The sequence below is a fragment of the Typopeltis vanoorti genome, chromosome 12 (genome assembly GCF_054136105.1).
Source record: "Typopeltis vanoorti isolate ZY-2024b chromosome 12, IOZ_Tvanoo_1.0, whole genome shotgun sequence".
NCBI classification, from domain to species: Eukaryota; Metazoa; Arthropoda; class Arachnida; order Uropygi; family Thelyphonidae; genus Typopeltis; species Typopeltis vanoorti.
In genome coordinates, this window is record NC_143560.1 from 70932439 (window position 1) to 70948328 (window position 15890).

At 37.5% G+C, this 15890-nt stretch overlaps 1 protein-coding gene across 2 annotated transcripts in view; it reads left to right on the forward strand.

Annotated features, from left to right (window-relative positions):
- The window catches only part of Arms (Ankyrin repeat-rich membrane spanning), a 640210-nt gene that overhangs the window by 520595 nt on the left and 103725 nt on the right, over positions 1-15890 (forward strand). For both annotated transcript variants that reach the window (XM_090402051.1, XM_090402052.1), the window contains one exon: positions 832-1010. In XM_090402051.1, the coding sequence (XP_090258177.1) occupies positions 832-1010 (179 nt within the window). The remainder of the gene's footprint in view (positions 1-831; positions 1011-15890) is intronic.

Consider the following 15890-nt stretch of genomic DNA (forward strand, 5'->3'; position numbering starts at 1 on the left):
TCAGATATGGTTGCCTGGATTCTGTGGATATGAGGAAAAAGTTGAAAAGATTCAGCAGGTAACCAAGATAATATCTCACCATCGGAATTTTAAAATGAATTTGAGAAATATATGGAAGAGATATGAGAGAAACATACAGGTTGGTAAGAGGATCTTATGCTATAGATACAAGAGAAATTTTGCTACCTCAGATGAGTGAATGGAATAAGCTGCCAGTAGACATTGTGAGTTTTTAAGGAGAAGAGCAATATGTATTTAGGCACTGTGATTTGTAAAGGGGCCCTTCCTCAACAACTCTCTGACTCTAGAAGTGCTATACATAATAATAATAAATTTCTTGGTGCTTAGATTGTGAAAAATGATTTATAATAATAAAAAAATTAATTTTTTTATTGGCGAGATTTTTATTCATTCAGCTGTAAATATCTGGCCAGGTTTGATTAAATGTCAAATTCAAGTTTAGCCATTTTTAAAATATATACAAAAAATAAAACAGATAGCTATACACGATTATATATCTACATGAAAGTTGATTAGTTTCACCTATGGCTAGATTGCTTATGGTGATATGTGATATAAGAAGGAAGTGCCATTTATTGAAGATGTATGGTTTTGGACATGAAATTTTTTTAATTCTAAATTCACAGCACCAGGGTTCACACAAAATTAACTCTTAACTTTGTAAGTTCTCATTACAAAACTGACATAACAGACAAACAATAAATTGCAGCCAAATACTGCCTAATATTTACAATTTTTTTTTTAATTTATTAGAAATGAAAATCTTAAAATGTGAATTTTAACATTAGCTATTTGTTGTCACAAATCTAGAGTCAAAAATTATATTCCTATGTGTAAAGAAGAGGAACCTATGCTAGATTTGGATCGTGATGAAAGAAAGTTTGAAGTGTTTTTGTCCTTTCATTCTACCACTTTACTTGTAAATGATCTCAAAGTTTTTCTACCATTTACTATCAATTTGGATCCTTACATACGAAAAGCTATACAAGGCAAGCGTAATTTTTTTCTTTTCTTTCTTTATTTATTTATATTTGTACCAAAAGTAATTGAAACAACTAGTATACCAATATTAATTTTGGACTTTAAGATATTTATGGAGTATTCTGTCTTTATTATTATTTTTTTTTAAACAAAGAAGGAACGTAACAAGGATGTCTATTTAAGTTTTGTAGATCTTGAAATGCTATGTGATAAGCTGTTAAGGAAAGAAAAGAGGCTTGTTATGCTAAAATTATGTAGCAAAAATTCAAAATTTATATTATATTATAACATGATTTGGCAGGATACAAAAGATAAACAGGATGGTGGCGTGTTACATATAATAAGTGATGAGTTATGTCCTCTCTGGGTGTAGAAAATCAAGAAGCATAATTGTACTGCTGATGGCTTTAAGAGTATATATTGTAAGATAAGGGTACAAACAGTAGACTATTTTGTGGGATGTTGTTATAGGCTAGAAGATATAGAGGGCAGGCAATGTGCAGAAAATGTTTAGGCAAATTAGTCTACCAGGTGCAAAACAAGTGATCATTATGGGGAACTTTAAGAATATACATTGGGCTGAGAAAAGAGCATTCAGTAGCAAATGAATACCTGAATTTTTTTGAAGGAAAAATGATATAGTCAACATGTGGTAGAAGTAACATGAGGACCAAAAGTTCTGCCATGTTTATCTTGCCCCCCCCCCCAAATCTGGTGAGTGTCACCATTTAGTCCTTGGAAAATGGATAGCTGGCAGAAGTATCAAGAAGAAAGAAATTCATATGGAATTATAAGACAGGTAATTTTAATCGACTTAGAAACCACCTTGTGACAATAGAGTAGATGGACAAATTTGAAGTAATAGAGGCTGGTAGTGCACAGGAGAGAAATACTGTATTAGAAGTTAAGGAATATTTGTTGGGAATGGCAAATTGCATACTTTGGGTGAACAAAGATAAAGTAATTTGGAATAAAAAGGATGACTAGAGAAATCAACCAAATTGCAGCTGAAAAAGAGGTTTTGTAAGATGTATGAAGAGCAAGGAGGAGGAGGATATTTGCATGAGGAATATAAGACTCAAGCTAGGAAGGTGACTAGTTTAGTAAGGAGAGAAAAATTAGAATACGTGAGAAGACTAACATTGTTATCCAAGGAGAATCCCAAGTTCTTTCAACTCTAGGCCAGTAGGAGAAATGATTGCAGGTGAATGATCCTGTTGAATGGAGATGGTAGCCGGATAATCAGTGCAGATGATGTGGTAAATCTGTTTAATGATCACTTTATTAGAGTGTTTCATCCTTGTAAAGCTAGTTTTATTTTTATTCCTAAGTGAATGAAAGGATGTGTTCTTGAATACTGAGCACCCTAGATTTTAGTAGGGCAGTAGGAGTAGATAGAATTTCACTGCATATGTTAAGTGACTATGCTAAATATCTGGCCATACCATTGGTCTGGCTGTTTAATGGGTCTTGCAATGGGGCAAGTTTTTAAGGAGCAGAAGGAGTTGTAAGATAGTATCACTATATAAGAGTGATAGAAGAATGAAAGTAACAAACCATACACTCGTTTGTATTTCTAGCGTAGTTGCTAAGATTTCAGAATTGGTAAGAGCTCATATACATAATTGGGCAGATGAGAGTAATATCATTGATGAAGGCCAACATGGATATATCAAGGGGTATTCTTTTTTTAGTAATCTAGTGGCATGTTTAAATTAACAAAAGCAGTTAATGAAGGAACTGCATATGCTATTATTATTCTGGAGTTTGCAAAGCCATTTGATAGAGTACTGCTTTATAAGTCGATATTAAAAGTTGCAACATACGGGTTTAAATATTGGTTAGTAAATTAGATTGGAAATTAACTTTTAGCTAGATATCAGAAGGTGGTGTATGGGGGGGGGGGGGCTAGTAAGTATTGGGGAGTAGAAAGGATACAGGTGAGTTTCATAATGTTCAATACAGCAACTGCTACTTTTCAACCTTTATTCCTGATATGATCAGTGGACTTCAGGGAGAGTTGTTTGCACATAGTGTGAAGCTTCAGACGATTATTACTAATAATTCTGATGGTATGGCTCTTCAGTAGGATTTGAATAAGCTGGATGCGACTAATTCAGCTCAATGCATCTAATACTGGAAGAAGCTAGGGCTCTTTGGGTGATGGTAGATAGAAATTTGTAGTTCATAGCACATTTTTCAAATGTCATGAAGACAACAGAGGATTGCTGCAGTATTGAGTACCATTGTATAAAGCCTTGATCAGGCTATACCTGGCTTACTATGCTCATATTTGGCCACCAGAAATCGAATGAGATGAAGTAACTATGGAGAGGGTTCAGAGGTTGCTAACAGGACTGCAGAACATTGCTTATAAGGATAGACCGAGGTGATATGTAATTTACAGCATTTGGTGGAAGGAGAATTAAGATATTTGAGGTATTGAGAGGTATTTACCAGATTGACGTTGGGGAGGTTTTCGTCTTATGTATCATAAGACATTATCAGGTATACAGTCGCATGTATTTACAGTTCTTCCTGTTTGTCCATAGTAAGACAAGTTGCAAGAACATTGTACTTCATATATGCCAGATAGCATCAGTGGTGAGAGTTTTTTTTTGTAGAAGGCAGCAGGTTATGAATTTGGTTGATGGGTTTATAGGTAGCAATAAGTTGATATTTTTTCATTTTTGCCAAACATTCAGAAATGCCTTTAATATATAGTATAGGAGTCCTGTGGCCTTCTTCTTGTCTGGGTTGCTTTAAAGCAAAGTGGTTGATTATGTTTTGGGGTTACTACTGGATTCCGTTTAGTAATTCTGTTTCTTTGACAATTTTTAATTCCTGTTTTCAGAAGAACAAATCTTGTATGCTCTGGATAGCAGGGATTTTAGGATGCTATATTTTAGAAATGGATGGTGAGCTGATGTATTGTGGATATAATGACTGAAAAGGTTGATTTTTTGGTAGACAGAAGTGGAAATGAGTCCATCTTGCTTATACTGGATGTGTACATCAAGAAAGGAAATAACTTTTAATGACTCTCTTTCTAGTATGAACTTGATACTAGGATGTAGGGTGTTGATTTTTTGTAGAAATGAGTGGGGTTCAGGTTATATGTGACTCCAAATTGCAACGACTTCATCAACATACCTTAGCCAAATTGTTAGTTTTGGGTCAAGAGTGAAAATTCTTTCTTTTAGGTGTTCAAGATAAAAATTGGCTAGGTTGGGTGATAAAGATCAGCCCATAGCATTTCCTTCCTCTTGTTTATATATTTTATCTTAACATGGAAAGTAACCTGATGTAATTGCAAATTTGAATAATTCCACTATGTCCGATGGAACTTTTTCGGTTAAAAATTCTGATGCCTCTTTGCGAGATATATTAGCAAAGAGAGAGAGAGAGACAATATCAAAGCTTATTAACATGTCTGTATCTGCCAGTTTGCAGATGCAGACATGTCTTTGCAGTTTGGAGTCGCACAGAATCAGAACTCCACTTATTTCTACAAACAATTAACACCCTTGCATCTGTTTGATATCACAATCGTATTCCAACCACATGATTAAAACTTTTTGCATTAAAAGTTTAAATTTAAATTCGAAACCATGGTTGGAACTCTTCACTGAATTTTGGAATCCACATCTTAAATTGTAACAGTCATGAGGTATTGTTTCACTGTCTCTGAATATATCTATACATGTTTAATCTTGTGATGGATGTGTAGGTTATACATGCATGTATCATACTCTTAATTTTTACTTTTTTAGCAGTTGTGTTGTTGGTTGGATGGGGGCTGAGACACGGTGACTCAATCAGAAAGAAATGCAGAAAATTAGTGCATTTTTATTATTATTATTATTTAGGCCTTCAAGGAGTCAAAAGACTCATCGTGGGAGGTCCTTCCTAGAAAACACAAGTCTATCAAGACTCAACATGGGAGGTCGCCTCCCAGGAAACACAGTCTATCATACCACTCCTTAAAGTCATTGACCGTTCTCACTCTCACCACTCTATCATGCAGTGCATTCCATAGTTCAACCACTCTCCATTCAAACCACTCCTCCCCTTCTTGTTCACAGTTTCCTTTTGTAACTTCCAGGGATGGCCCCCTTATCATCACTCCTTCCCACTGTTCAACCAAGCGAAAGAACTCCCCACTGTCAAACCTGTAACCACCTCTCAACAGTTTAAAATTCTCAAGCATATCACCTCTCCTTCTTCTATCCACCAAACTGCAGTCCACATTCCCTCAGCCGATTCTCATAACTAACATTGTACACTCCTGAAACTGTCTTTGTTATCTGCCTCTGTACCCTTTCCACAGTTAATTTATTCCCTTCAAATCTTGAGGACCAAATCTGAGACCATTAGTCTAAGTGTGGTCTGATCAGGGTCTTATACAACGGAATGATAACTCTTTTATCTCTGCAGGTCAGCATCCTTCTCATTATTGCAGCAATCCTTTGTGTTACTTTCACCACCTTTGCAATATGTCCCTTGAATTTCAAGTTTCTCTCAATCATTAACCCCAGATCTCTTGTCTCCCCTACTTCTTCCAGTATATCTCCTCCAATAGAGTATGCAGCGTCCCATCGATGTCCCAAACCTCAAGACCTTACATTTTGCTGCATTAAACTGACATCCCCATTCAATTGTCCATCTGTCTAGCTTATTCAAATCCTCTTGCATGACTACCACATCTGCACTATTACTAATAACCCTTCCCATTTCACATCACCCACAAACAACTGAACATCCCCCTGCAATCCACTGACAATGTCATTGATATAAAGGTTAAACAATATAGTTCTCAGTACTGAGCCCTGTGGGACCCCCACTTATAATGCCCTGCCTCCTTGAAACTGCCCCACCATATACAACTCTCTGATAACTATCGGACAGCCAATCCTGAATCCAGTTGATCAACCAAACATCCAAACCCATGTGCTGTAACTTAAATATCAGCTTATCATGTGGCACCCTGCCAAATGCCTTTGCTAAATCCAAGAAAATGGCAGTATATGCCTTTCCCTCATCTACTGCTCTTGTAACTTTATTATAAAAGGCTAGCATATTACTAAAACAAGAGTGTCCCCCCTCACAAATCCATGTTGACTCTCACAGATAATATTACCATCATCTTCCCAGTGTTGTATACGGTCCCTATCTAATTTCTCCAGATCTTAACAACTACTGATGACACACAAACTGACCTATAATTAGACACTTCCAGTCTGCTACCGCCCTTATGCAATGGCACTATCTTACCTTCCTTCCATTCCCTGGGCACCTTTCCCGTAACCATACTTTCATTGAAAAGCCAGGTCAAAAGAGCTGTCAGTTCCTTAGCACATTCTCTCAAAACTCGTAGTGAAATACCATCCAGTCCCACAGCTTTACTGACATCCAGAGTACTCAGTATTTGAAAGGCACTCTCCTCCTGTACTTCTAAACCTCGAACCTGCCCAATCCCTCTAGCATTAAAACTGACTCCTCCAAGATGAAATACTCCAATGAAGTGTTCATTGAACAATTCCACTATGTCCTCTGCATCAGTCACTCAATTCCCATTTTTATCCCACAATATCATTATTTTCCACAGTCATTTCTCCTCCTACTGGCCACATAGCTAAAAAATTCCTTACGGCCAATCCCCTCTCATTTTCCAGTCGTCTTCCTTACCATACTAGTAACTCTTCTGGCCTGTTTCTTATATTCTTCATGCATTTGCTCTTCACCTGTCTCCTTTTATCTCTTCTATAGCCTCTTTTTCACATGCAGCTCCTGCTTAATATTGTTTGTTATCCACTTTACACCAAATTGTGTCATCTTCTTCACTTGTGGAATACAGTTTACTATTGCTGCTAACAAATATTCCTTCACAATTTCCCAAGCACTAATGATATCCCAGCCTTCCAATTTCTTCCTCCATGAAACTTCCCCAAGTTGATGTTTAAGACTATTGTAATCACCTTCCTTATAATTCCACATGTTTCCGTCTCTTTGATACTCCTGCATTTCTATTAATCTTCCAAGTCAAAACCACATGGTCACTCTCTTTAACTGGTGGAAGAGATATCACCTCACCTCAACTCTTCTGATGCTATGACCAAATCTAAAACTCTTGAACCTCTTGTTCCCTCTATTACATGTTGCCCAAGATATTTGTCCCTCAAGAATTCTAGAAATTCTGTTCCCTTATTGCTACATGCATCTTCCTCTCCCTAATTTATACTGCTGTAGTTAAAATCTCCCATAACAATCATTCTTGTTGCACTTGCCAAGCTCAACTATCTAAACATCTCCTGGTCCCCACCCTCTGTGCTCCTTGGTTTGTAGCAACACCCCACTAAATATCCCGTCTTGCCTATCTACTTCACACCATATGCTTTCAAAATCATTAGTGTCACTACCTTCCAAAGCCTCCACTCTTAGAGGACATAAGTCATAAGCAGTACTCCACCACCACACTTTCCCTTTCTATCCTGCCGAAAAATGCTATATCCTGCTACTTCTATTCATGTTATTATATCCTCTTCTGTCAACCACGTCTCAGTGATCCCAATAATCTTTAGCCAGGCTGATGCTATCAGCACCACCAATTTCTCTCCTTTGTTAAGGATACTCCTGGCATTAGTATAAAGCATAAAAATGTCACTATTTCTATATCCAGCATTATCCCCTCTAGACTCCACTCGGTTCAGCACTACCTGATGTTGTCCTCCTTCTCCCAAGTACCCTTTCCCACAAGAGGCCACACCTGCTACCATCCACCTTGGGCATTCTAGTTTCTCTGCATCGACACACTGACTCATTCAGAACAGCAATCTCTCCAGATGCTACATCCTTCTTCATTCAAATGCAAATGGCCTCTCACATACAATTCCTCTGTCCTCAAACGCTCTCTAAGCATCCACATATTTCAATCCTCTCTTCTGACACATTCTAGCTATTATGTTATTCAATATTACTGCTCTTCTGCTCAGCACGTCACAATCATACCTAGGCAACACGCACACTATCTTTCCTCTGTGTGTCTTCTTTCATACTACATCAAGCAAGAATCTCATATCTCTCGCTTCCCAATTTGCATTACCTGTCAAGTAATTTGTTCCTACCATCACAATCATCTCATCCACCCTTTCACCCCTCTTAATTGCCATTGCCAAACTTTCTATTGTTCCTCCAGGCAAACACTCCTCACGCATTCTATCTTGCCCACCACGGATCATTTGAGTCACCTTACATTACAACTCTTACCATTCCCTCTCTCCTACTGTTTCCATTCTCTTCTATCATTCCCATAACTCTCTCTCATTCCCTCTCTTCCACTTATCCTATTCTCTTCTCTTCTATCATTCACATACCTCTCTATCATTCCTCTCTTCCACTTTTCCTATTCTTTCCTCTTCTATCATTCACATATCTCTCTCTCATTCCCTCTCTTCTACTGTTCTTATTCTCTCCTCTTCTATCATTCCCAAACCTCTCTCTCATTCCCTCTCTCCTACTGCTTCTATTCTCTCCTCTTCTATCATTCCCAAAACTTTCTCTCAGTCCTAGTCTGATTCGCCTTGCATACATCTCTTCCATTCTCCTAATCTCATCTTTCATACTTCTCATCTCGATCACAAGATATCCCCCCCCTCTTTGAGCTCATCTATCCCTTTCTGCAAGTTAGTCACTCAATAGTAAGTCAATTGGGTAAAAAGTAAGTCAACTTTTTACCCAATCAAAACTATCTCTGTAAACTTCACAGTTATTCAATCCTTCCACACTCCTGACTCTTATTTTCTCATTCATACTTTGCTTGTCATTCTCTCCTATCACACTACTCATCTCCCGTTCGTCATTCTCTCCTATAACACTACTCGTCTCCCGACATTCATTTCTCTTCCCTGAAGCAACTAGTTCGGTTATTGATGTATCAAATTCATTAATTTCCTCCCACTGTCTGCATTTTGCGCATATACGCACTTCCCCTTCTCTCACCCACCACATATCCAACTCCCGGGAAGCATACATGCCGCATTCACTGCATGCCACAAAGTCCTTTATGATATTACATATAATAGAGTTCTTAAATGGCAGAGGACTCAGTGACGTGCCATTTATGTTTGCAGTTGCATCTGCCATCATTCCTTACTGCCAAGTGTGTATCTACTAAACTAATCGCCAAAAAATATATATGAACACTGTGTCACAGATATATATATATATATAAATAAATTAACACTAAATATAAACATATATATATAAATATAATGCTATAATCAACTATACTAGATAGCGAAAACTTCTCTTCTCTTCCACCGCAATGCTGCCGACTGTGACCTGGGCTTCTCGGTAACCAAACGAAACTCGGTTACAACGAAACTCCAAAAGCAGAACCACTAAATAACACTTGTGTTACTGTGTTTTTCTCAACACTTGTGTTGAGAAAATAATGCAGCAGAATTCACAAAAGAATTCACACTGCACACCCTTTAAAAACACTTCTCCTGTTCAAATTGTCAACCACGTGCTCCAGCGACCTTAGCGCCCCCTCCAAAAAAAATTGAAATGAAATGAAATTGAAATGCATTTGAAATGAAATGCTTTAGAATAATAAATAACACTCGCTGGTTAGAACAAAAACAAGTGAACAAATCAAACATGAATTAAACCATACAGAAAATATCATAGTGGATATGCAGACATCAGTGAGGCAGTTGAGTATAAGAATGTGTATAATATGCTTGAGCTAGTACGTAGGACAAAAAACCAGAATAGGATAGTTAGTAGAAGACATCAAGATAGGGGTGGGACTAATAGGCTTCTGCACTTTATGTATACTAACCAGGAGTATTAGGAACGAGGAGGAGGAATTTTTGGCCTTGGTTGGCCCTTCCTGACCACAGGTTATTGGCATTAGTGAGACATGGCTGACAGAAGATGATATAGCTACTGGAATAAAATGTGAAGGGTATAGTGTGTTCAGGAGGGACAGAGAGAAAAGAATGGGGGGAGGAGTGTTATTGATGATAGCTGATGAACTGCAGCCAAGGAGAATAGAAGTTGAACTGCAGGATAGTGAAAAGAGCACATTTGAGGCTATTTGGTGTGAGATCGAGGCTAGCAGAACAAAATATACAGTTAGGTGCCTATAGACCAGGTAATGGAATAAATGATGGAGACAGTATGCATAGGCAAATAGCCTCAATGAGTGGAAGACAGGTAATTATTATGGTGGATTTCAATTATGGTAATATTGATTGGAAGGAGGAGGGGACACATAGGAGGAAGGAAATGGATTTTATGCAGTTACTAAGGGATAACTACCTGAGACAACATGTAATGGAATATACTAGGGATTGGAGAGTGCTTGATCTAGTAATTGAATCTGAGAATTTGACTGTAATGAATATGACCACGTTACCACCAATTGGTGAGAGTGATCATAAGCCACCTGGGAGGTGGTTAAATGTGTGGAATTTTCAATTAAGACAGGGGTACATGGCAGGAATTTGAAGATGATGATGATGATGACGTGGAATTACCGGGCTGGTAAGGTATTGAGATTGCTTGGTTCAGTGCCATGGGATGTAAAACTGCAAGGGCTGGATGTTGATAGTGCATGGGAAGTGGTTAAGGAGAGTTTGCAGGAGGTAATGGCTGACTGCATACCTAGAGTCCATATAGTAAATCAAGTAGGGGTTAAATGGATGAATATCACCATTAAGCTTGAACTGCAAAGAAGTTCCCAACTGTGAAGGGAATTCAAGGAGAAAGGTGACCTGCAGGCACACGAAAAGTATAAAGCACAGGCCAGAAGGGTAAGTAGTGTGGTAAGAAAAGCAAAAGCAGATTATGAAAGGAAATTAGCAAAGCAAGCTAAAGAGAATCCCAAACAGTTTTTTCAATATGCTGCAAGTAAAAGAAAAAATGTATATGGCAGAATGATTTTAAGGAATGCCGATGGTAGGGAGGTAACTGAATCAGTTGAAATAGTGGAATTACTAAGTGAGTACTTTGCAAGAGTATATCATGAAGTATACAGGAATTGAGGTGAATGAAATGGAGGTGAATAGTATATTACAAAACCTTAATGTGAATACATATGTTGGATTGGATGGTTATACCTGCTCATCCCATGGTTGCACCTTTTTTTTTTTTTTTTTTTGTGGTACATGAAATAACTAGAGTTGCTTAATGATCAAAGTGTAGTATCTGTGAAGAGACCTCCAACCTAAGGAAACATAGAGCTTCTAAGAAAATGCCCAATCTTCACCTTCACAGTCAAGATTGATGAAGCATTTCCCATTATTAGGTACCAACTAGAGATGAAAAATTTAGTTTAATCCTTTATCCAAGTGTGAGCAAACAAAGTTTGCGCCTGAAAGTGTTATACCACCTTACCCCAGTCCTGAAGATACTTTCAAGTTATAGGTGTTATACCATCACATCAGGTTATAAGTGTTATACCACCTTACCCCAGTCCTGAAGATACTTTCAGACGCAAACTTTGTTTGCTCACACTTGGATAAAGGATTAAACTAAATTTATTATACTCTAACCAAGTGAAAAATAAACTTTCAACATCTTTCTCTAAATCCAGAGTAATTTATTAAAAAAGGGTGGCACACCATTTGGCAACTCCTATAGGTAGAGATGACCTACTAATGCTTCTGCCTGGTATCTTCACTTGGGCCTGGCTCCCACTGAAGAGACCTCAATAAAGGTCGAAACTAGTCTGGGTTGTGGCCCTTCCCTTAATGCATAACATTAGACATATCTGCAAGGAGATGTGTTTTGCATTATGGGAGATACTCAGATAGGAGTGTTGGTAGCTTGCTCCACCTTTGCAAGGAGTGCCCTGGTGTTGTACCACCTTACCCCAGTCCTGAAGATACTTTCAGGCACAAACTTTGTTTGCTCACACTTGGATAAAGGATTAAACTAAATTTATTATACTCTAACCAAGGGAAAAATAAACTTTCAACAACTAGAGATGGGCTAACAGTATGAGACTTAACCAACCAAATTGTATTCTTTGTTGAAAGTTTTTTCACTTGGTTTTGCAATTAATTAAAGATGCCAAGAAATTATATTCTTGGTTTCATCCTTTATCCAAGTGTAAGCAAACAAAGTTTGTGCATGAAGTAACTTCACATCAGTTGCCTTAGTATTCCATAATGCAAAGCACATATTCTTATGGACAAGTATAATGCTATGCATTATGGGAAGGACCACTACCCAGACTGGTTTCATCCTTTATTGAGGTCTCATCAGTGAGAACCAGCATTATACTTGTCCATATGGATATGTGCTTTGCATTATGGGATACTAAGGCAATTGATGTGAAATCGTTAGCCTCTATATTCAAGTAGCTCAGGCGTGAAGTTATTTCATGTGCAAACTTTGTTTGCTTACAATTGGATAAAGAGTGAAAAACCAAGAATATAATTTCTTGGCATCTTTAACTTACAAATTGTATTCTGTATTGGCTTAAACCACACACACACACACACATATATGATGATGCAACATGATGTCCTGCCGTAGCTAGCATCATGTTGTTAAGTTTCGGGGAAGTTATGTTTGTGCATGGTTAAGAATATGGAGGCATGGTCATCATGCTGTCCCTGACTGGCATGTGGATATTCCTTATGCTACTTTTGGCAAGTATATTGTTGTTTTATTTTGCCATTTTATTTTGATTTATTTTGTTTTATTTTTCCAAGAGAAGAATCTGTCAAAATAAACATGTATTACCATAGCCATTTTCAAGAAAATCAAGACTGTTGATGCATTCACATATTGTTTAGTTACCTGCTGAACAAACATTTCTTTCTTAATATGAAAAAACCAGTTCATGTAGTTTTAGTGACAGTACTCCTCACTTTCTCTCTAGTATAGATGATCACACAAGATGTATCATCTCCACTCCACCTGTTCTCACCTCTATAAGTCCTTGACACACACACACACATACATCCTATCATGTTGGTTGCTATTATTCAGACACTATGGAATCCTAAGGCTGCTCATTCATGGGAGATATCTACTAGCCAACACAACCTTCTTACCGCTCTTTAATTGCATCCATTAATGTCAGGAGATGACTTCTCCTTCAGTCCCTCTTGCCAAGTATTCAAATATATAGATGTGTGCAGGGCTCGACAGATGCTTGCCTGTGGCAAGTAGATTTGTCAGCTGGAATAGCTGCAGACTGGACAAAATTGCATATTTTTTTTATTTAATAAAAATAACTATGTAAACAAAGTCATTTTAAGTTAAGAAAACAAAGATACAACACCACTGATCACTTTATGGAACTCTTACTGACATTTTTGGACACATTATTAAAGAAATGGGGGAACTTGGGCAAGCACGTTTTTTTGATTGGTATACATATATAAAAACGCATATGTTTCTTTTATTTTTATCTCTGGCCTCCAGGGCATGAAGGACTCATTGAGGGGTGTCATCCATCACCTGCACTAGCTGTCACACTTCTCTTAAATTCATTCATACTAGATGTACTCAGCACATCAACAGGCAAACTACTCCACTCACTGTGCTATGAGAGAAAAATCTAGCTCTTAACCATGCACAAACCTAATTTCCATAAATATCCACCATATCCTCTCCAAACCTTCCATATAATGAAAATTTTCATTAGACAATATTATTATTATTTTTATTATTAAGAGAGCCCTCCAGGGTGTCAGGAACTCAGTGAGGGGATGCTGCATGCACCAGCTATCATACTTATTCTTGAATTCATTCACACTGCTTGCACTCATAGCATCCAATGGCAATCCATTCCAATTATGCACCATCCTATGAGAGAGAAATCTAGCCCTTACCCCCTTCTTAGCAGTATTCATTTTCAGTTTCCAAAGATGCACTCTTCTCCTTTTCCCACCCTCCATAAATTGAAAAATTCCATCAACTGAATCCTGTATGATCTTTCAGAAGTTAGTAAGTTTCAATCATATCACCTCTCTTTCTCCTGTTTGCTAGTGTCTGCAGTCTATAAATTCTCAATCTGCCTTAATAATCAGTATTTCACAATCCTAATATCATTTTAACACTCTCCTTTGCATTCTCTCCACTGTATGAGAATCGCAACAGAAACTAGGAAACCAGACCTGTGCACAATAATCAAAGTAAGGTCTTATGAAGAGCTTGTAAAGAGGCAAAATGACATACTTAGCTTTACATATGAATGTTCATTTAAGCATTGCAATTATCTTTTGAGTTGTATTTGGAATCTTTTCTATATGACCCTTGAACTTCAACTTGCTATCGACTAACACTCCAAGATCCCTAGCCTGATTAGTATCTTCTCGCATAATCCCACAATACAATATAATACGACATTGAATATCCAATCATGCTGAAGTGCATGACTACATTAACTGACATCCATTTTTCCATGCCCACAATTCCAGCCTGTTCAAATCATTCTCCAAGTACTGCATATCAGCAGCATTCCTGATTACCCTACTATCTTTGCATCAGCAAATAGCTGTATGTCACCTATAAAATCCTTTCCAGTATCATTAATGTACAAATTGAATTACAGTGGACCAAGGACTGATCCCTGTGCTACATCACTAGTTACCTTAAATCTTGCAGAGTTACATCCCATTATACCACTTTTTGATATCTGTCAGTCAGCCATCCTCTTAACCACACTAATATTTTATAATCCAAACCCATGTTCTCCAGTTTATACAACAGTCTTCCATGCTATATTCTGTCAAAAGCCTTAGCAAAATCCAAAAGTATAATGGTGTATCCATTCCTCTTGTTTAGTGCAGTGGTAACATTATTACAGAATGTGAGCAAGTTGCTAAAACATGACCTTCCTTTAGTAAACCCATGCTAATTCACTGTCAACCCATTTCTGAATGCGAGCCCTAACCAATTTTTCCAAAATCGCCACCACCACTCCTGAGATACTTTGATCGATAGTTGAAGACATCGGTCTTTGCAGAAAAGGTTATAGTATTGCACCCTTGTGCAATGAGATTACCATACATTTTTTCCTGCAGAATCTTTCCTGTTCTGAGACTTAAATTATATAGCCTGGTCAAAGGAATAGCCAGTTCAACTGAACACGCTTATAGCATCCCTGCTGATATCCCATCAGTTCCTATTGCTAAATTCTTATTCAGTTTGTGTAAGAGCTCTAATTCTTCCTCTTCATATACCTGAGTTTCTTCAGAAGAGTTAACTATGAACTCAGTGTTACATACACCAGGTTGATAGCTTTAGCAAAATGAGAACTCATTGGTTGAACAACCTCTTCCGCATCTGTCACCCTCACACTGTCCACATTCAGAAGAGTTATTCTTGCACGTTCATTCTTTCTTTTACTTGCAACATATCAATAGAATTCTCATGGATTGTCATTAGCTTGCAGAGTCAGTTTTGTTTCATACTTAGACCTAGCTTTCTGTACAATAGTTGTGACTCTTCTGGCCTGCTGCTTATAATTTTCATAACAGATATCATCCTTATGCAGACAGTATTCCTTCCACATCATCCATTTCTTATGAATTTCTTGATTAATAAGATTACACATCTGTTTGACTCCCACCCTATTTATTCTTCGAACTCTCAGGACACATTCTGATATTACATCATTAAAGTATTTTTTAAATGCTTCACATGCATTTTCAATATTCTTCCCATCCAGTATTGACATCATTCCGCTGAACTCGGTATACTCCTCAGTTTATCATAAATTCCTGCTTTGTAGTTTCGTATGTAGCCTTTTCTGAATGAAACATTCATAAACTTAGTCACTGTCCAAGTGAATACTGCATGATCACTGTCACCAACGAGAGGCAGAATAGGTACATCTTTAACTGAAACACCGCTAACAC